Raw genomic sequence first — 6,000 nt, 5'->3', positions numbered from 1 at the left:
GTGTGAATGAAGCGGCCTTTGGAAGACTGTACGCCGATCCCGAGTATCGCCCCGATACTCGGAGTCAGCTAAGTTTGGCTAAGAACCAGCCAAGCCAAACCAAGTTAAGAAAAGGAAAGCAAAGTTAAAGCTAGGGAAGGGCCAGCAGCGTCATTGTTTGGTCAGTATTCGCGCCACTTAGTGTGAAGCTGCCCCCATTTATTTTTCTCTTAATCAACCTCATTCGTTCTTTGTCTTCCCATCGTCATCAATGCATCGGCGTCATACGTCGTCGTCATGCCACAATGCTGTTTGGTGACCATGGCAAGCGAGTACCTTAGCGAAGTTGGAAAATACCGGAGCATGTCGCATATCGCCGATGCAAGAAAAGTCTCAGTATTACCAACATAAAAGGTAAATAGACGTGACTGCAGAAATACTGTACGTCGCCACATTGCTCGAATGCTAATCGCATAAGTGCGACAGTCATCGTTAAATGAGTTTTGCTGTAATGTTTTTGCGAGCGGCGTGTTCCTGGAGTTAAATCGGTGGCGAAAGATGAATGGAGCACGTAAGACCCCCTGATACATGGAGGTGGAAGTAGAATCTGGTTTTCCTCAAAAAAAAAAAAAAGATGTCACAAACGCGACATCAAGGACCAAGATGCCGTAGCATGTAAATGCATGGGCATGTAAACCTTTATATGAGTAGATTAAGTGCGAAAACAGATGGAAGATTTCGCAGATCACCGGATCGTCGTCATCATCATCACCATTATTGGAGTCACTGGTAAACTAAATTCATCATCTCTGGGGCCATGTGGCAATTTATGCCGGATCCCATGATATATCAATCAAGCACAGTTGAGTGGGTAAGGGAAAGCAAGGAGGTTCGAAAAGAAAGAATTGACCGATGAGAAGTTTGTATTTGTAAAACAATGTTTTTGTGTCGGGAGAAAAATATTTGTATTCTTTAAGAAATTCCATTTGTAGTGAGGATTTTGCTGAACCACATTATGACCGATTCCAAAAAGTGCAGGGATAGTCTAGCCCACTAGACATTTCGACCAATTTCGACATCTTTGGGAGGACTGAATTGGTTTTCCATCTAGCTTTTAAACTTTCTTGGCGTCTCAACGAATTGAGGCCGAAGAAACGCTACGCTATATTCCAATAGCTAGTCTAATTCCTGTTTTTAGTGGAGTTAATGACGTAAACTTTCTTTTTGTGTATGTGTATTTTGCTGTACTGATATTTGTGTTACATCAATCGTTATTCACATTATCATATACTCATGTTTGTGACCTTTTGGGTCGTTATCTCATCGAGCGGATTTTGTTGTTGCACTCCTATGTCAATCTTGTCTTATTTTTACGTGATGTCCGGTGCTCCCTGAATTATATTGTGAGTTAATTTTTTCCTATAATGTACCACGAAATTTCGTTTATATGTGGTACCCTTTTCGCCCACTGTAATGCCAATGAGGCGCTGTCGGTATGAAGTAAATAAATAAATAAACAAATAAAGAAATACCCGGGATTGCATATTCGTGTGGGCTGTAAGATCATGTGAGGCCGTTGGTGACATGTCTCCATGATGTGTTGCACTGGCGACAAGAATAAACCCGGTTGTCTTTCATAGATGTTTATTGCAGAGAATCCGGAAGCACGGAGATGCAATTAAGCGTAACGTTTACTTGTATTCGTTTAGTAGATAGCATTAGCTTCCCGTACCCACTAGATTGTACTGAAATATAAAAAATAGCACAAGTGAATAAATAGGTAGCTGTTTTTCAGTTATCTTATATTATTATATTCCTGTCAAGACACTCAAAAATACAATCAGACCTCGTTGTCAAAAAGGAGCTGCTAAAGAATTTGTAAGCATGGTATATCAAACCCACCCATTTAAATCTACCTCAAGCGAGGCTTCCCCAAATTGTTTGAATAAAATTCCACGCAAAAGGACACATGCTGCCTGCAATCTTAATTCCCTATACGCGCCAGGAACTGTTCACGTTCTTCTGAAATCGAAGAAGTAAGCCGTTCTGCTTCGCAGCAACACGCTTACAGCAGTTTGTATGCCGTAGAGATGGGCAAAATAGCTCACTTCAGTGAGAGGCTCCTAATGGCTCAGCTCACTGAAATGAATCGGTTCATTTGAACGGCTCACCGGTTCACTGAAATCTGTAACCTGTGTTATGCAAAGTTATTTGGCTTTGAAAAAACTATGTATACATAATTGAATAAACGTGTTATTGGTATTTTCATTATGTTTATAGAGAATATTTTTAGATATTTTAAAAGCTTGGGGGAATTTTTAGCTGTAATGAGAGTTTGTTTTCTTATATTGGGGATAAAAAGCTTGCGATACTGTAAGAGGCAGAATGTCACGTACTTTTTAAAAAAATATATAAATTCATCGTCATTACAGGACGTTTTCTGTTTTTGCGGTACTTTAAATCAACTTTGGTCAAAATAATGTTACGGGCAAAGACGTTTCAAATATATTTACAGGATCTTTACAGTGCTACCACTGGCATACAAAATACACAAGATGACAAAGCCAATTCGCGTGACATCAGAGAGCGTCGTCGTCTTCCATGTTGTCCTCATCTTGGTCCCGAGCAGTGCTTGGTAACATGACCCCCGGCGGTGAACGCGACTTCCCGGTGCTGGATAGATCGTCCGAGTTGTATCGCTTGAGGCGGATGACGTGTGGTCGAGACGTATTGGAATCTAGGGGCGTAATTTCATATGCGACGTTAGTCACTTGGCGCAGGACCCGGTACGGGCCAGAGTAAGGCGAAATCAACTTTTCGCAAAGGCCAACTCGCCGTGACAGTGTACAACGAACGACACCAGGGTGGAAGTGGGCATCACGGTGGCGGGCATGGTAAAATAGTCATTGCTTGTCCTGCGAAGCGGTAAGGCGCTGGCGTGCAATCTGGCGTGCCTGTACAGCTCTGAAGATGACGTCACGGGAGTAGTCTGACGACGATTCGAGAACGGCGGGAAGGAGGGTGTCAAATGGCAGCGTAGGATTTCTTCAGTACAAGAGGTAAAACGGAGAAAAAACAGCAGAGTCATGTCGGAAGAAATTATAAGCAAACGTTACGAAGGGCAGAGCGGCATCCCAGTCTGGTGGTCGGCGGAAACATACTTAGCAAGCATGTGTTTGATAGCTCTATTAAGACGCTCTGTGGGGCCGTTGGTCTGAGTGTGGTTCGCCGTTGACAACTTGTGCTTTGTAGCGCAGGAGTGCAAGAGGCCCTGGGCAACCTTCGATGTAAAATAGCGGCCCTGGTCTGTGAGGAGCTGCCGAGGAGCGCCGTGGTATAACGTCTTCGAGCAGGAAGTAGGCGACGTCGGTTGCACAGTGGGTTGGAAGCGCCCGAGTGAACGCGTACCGGGTCGTGTAATCGGTAGCGACTGCTATCCACTTATTTCCGCAGGCAGATATCGGGAAAACGCCAAGTAGGTCACGACCAATCTTAAAGAATAGCTACATGGCACCTCAAGGGGTTGAAGGCGGCCAGCTGGGAGTACTGCTGGTACTGCTGGCGCTGGAATTTTTCACAAGAAGCGACGTAACGGCCGACGGAACAGTAAATACCGGGCCAAAAGAAGCGATGTTGAACACAGTCACAATCATGTGCCCTAGAGACTCCAAGGTGACCCGCGGTAGGCACATCATGCAGCTGTGTCAGGACAATTTGATGCATATGTGTAGGAATAACCAAGAGCAGTTCAGGACCGTCAGGGTGCATGTTGTAGCGGTAAAAGACGCCATCCTGCCGCAAAAACATACGCAGAGAAGGAGAAGGTGTCTCAGAAGTCAGCCGAAGAATGACGTCTCGCAAGTAGGGGTCACGGCGCTGCTCATCTCCGATGTTCTGAAACGCAGTAAGTGACAGCACGCAGGTATACTCGCAGCTGTCGGGAAGCTCCAGTGGGTCTACTGGATGGCGCGACAAGCAATCGGTATCTTTATGCAATCGCCCGCTCTTATGCACAACGGTGTATTAGTACTCTTGGAGTCGTAGCGCCCACCGACCGAGATGTCCAGTAGCATCCTTTAGGGATGAAAGCCAGCATAAAACATGATGGTCAGTGATAACTCTGAACAACCGACCGTAAAAGTAGGGCTGAAATTTACCCATTGCCCAAACGAGGGCAAGGCACACGCGTTCAGTAATGGAGTAATTACACTCCGCTTGGGACAGAAGACGGCTAGCGTACGCAATAACATGGTCGAAACCTTGCTGACGCTGAGCCAAAACAGCGCCCATTCCATAACCACTCGCATCGATTTGAACTTCCGTTGGAGCAAAATGGGCTAGAACTGGTGGTGAAGTGAGCCGCATGGTAAGCTCAGCGAACGCAGTAGCTTCCTCCGGATTCCAGACAAAAACCGCGTCTTTCTCTAGAAGTTCTGTGAGAGGGCGCGCAACGTTATCCAAATTGTGTACGAACTCGAGGAAGTATGAGCAGAGGCCCACAAAGCTTCGAACGTCGTTGGTACAGGTCGGCACGAGGAAATCCTTAACAGCGCGAACTTTCTTAGGATCGGGGCGGACACCGAAAGAATCGACGAGGTGTCCGAGCACAGTAAGTTGCCGGCGGCCGGAGTGGCATTTCGATGAATTGAGCTGAAGCCCAGCCATGCGGAAAACAGAAAGAATTGTTGAAAGACGCTCGAGGAGTGTGGCGAAAGTTGGCGAAAACACAATAACATTGAGGTAGCACAGGCAGATTGACCACTTCAAACCGTGAAGGAGAACGTCCATCATAGGTTCAAATGTAGCCGGGGCATTACATAAACCGAACGGCATCACTTTAAACTGATAGAGGCCATCAGGTGTAATAAATGCGGTCTTTTTTCACGGTCCATGTCGTCAACTGCAATCTGCCAGTACCCGGAGCGAAGGTCTATCGCAGAAAAATATTTTGCACCATCTAAGCAACCGAGGGCGTCATCTATCCGCGGCAGGGGGTAAACGTCTTTTTTGTTAGTTTATTGAAACGGCGATAGTCAACACAGAAGCGCCAGCTGTCATCCTTCTTTCTCACGAGCATGACTGGGGAAACCTAAGAGCTACAAGAAGGCTCAATGATATCTCGGGCAAGTAGCTTGTCGACTTCCTACTGTATGACTTGGCGCTCAGTAGGGAAGACGCGGTAGGGGCGTCGGTGGATCGGGCTGGCGTCGCCGGTGTGTATCCGATGTTTCACAACTGACGTTTGACCCAGTGGCCGCTCATGGAGATCAAGAATGTCCCGGTACGAGGCGAGAAGTCAATGAAGTGCGTCGGCATGGTGGGCCAGTAGGTCGGCAGCGATCATTGTCGGGGAATGTTCTAACACTCGGGTTGTAGGACCCGAACCAGCAGAGGTAGAGGACCAGTCAAGGCAGAAATAGAGAGATATGCCCTGAGGTAGCACTTGAGGGGAAAGGCCGATATTCACAACGGGAAGAAAGGTGGCATTGTCTTTTATGAGGACTACTGTGTGGGGGAATGCGACGTTCTGCGATAGGACGACGGTGGCTTTGGGCGACAGGACGTAATCGCCGTCGGCGACAGGTGGATCGGGTGAAACGGCAATATAGGTCACGGCTCGGTGAGGTAGGCAAACGTAATCGGTGGAGCATAGTCGACTGGGCGTAGGATCACGAGGGTCAACGGCGCACGGTAGGTCTCGTTTGACAACACCCGCAGAACAGTCAATAACGCTCGAATGTACAGACAGAAAATTAAGGCCTAAGATTATTTCGTGTGGTCACTGTTCCAAGACGTAAAACAAAACAGAAGTATGGTGTCCGGCTACAGTGACAAGGGCGGCACGCATCCGTGACAGCTAGAGTTCCACCGTCGGCTACGCGGACAACAGCGAGCGGGGCAGGAGTGAGGACTTTCTTTAGGCGCGTACGGAGGTTCGAGTTCATAACCGATATGCGTGCTCCTGTGTCAATCAGTGCTGTCACAGCTATACCTTCTACGTCCAAGTTGATAAGGTTGTGA

The 6,000-nt window shown here is 47.1% G+C and overlaps 1 protein-coding gene across 5 annotated transcripts in view; it reads right to left on the bottom strand.

Moving 5' to 3' along the window:
- Window positions 1-1,606: 1,606 nt before the first annotated feature.
- The window catches only part of LOC125941248 (uncharacterized), a 410,784-nt gene continuing 406,390 nt past the window's right edge, over window positions 1,607-6,000 (bottom strand). For all 5 annotated transcript variants that reach the window (XM_049658202.1, XM_049658204.1, XM_049658205.1 and 2 more), the window contains exon 9: window positions 1,607-1,724. In XM_049658202.1, coding sequence (XP_049514159.1) covers window positions 1,698-1,724 — 27 coding nt within the window. In that variant the 3' untranslated portion in view covers window positions 1,607-1,697. The remainder of the gene's footprint in view (window positions 1,725-6,000) is intronic.

This window comes from Dermacentor silvarum, chromosome 11, assembly GCF_013339745.2.
Source record: "Dermacentor silvarum isolate Dsil-2018 chromosome 11, BIME_Dsil_1.4, whole genome shotgun sequence".
Taxonomy (NCBI): domain Eukaryota; kingdom Metazoa; phylum Arthropoda; class Arachnida; order Ixodida; family Ixodidae; genus Dermacentor; species Dermacentor silvarum.
This window is presented reverse-complemented; position numbering and strand designations above follow the sequence as displayed.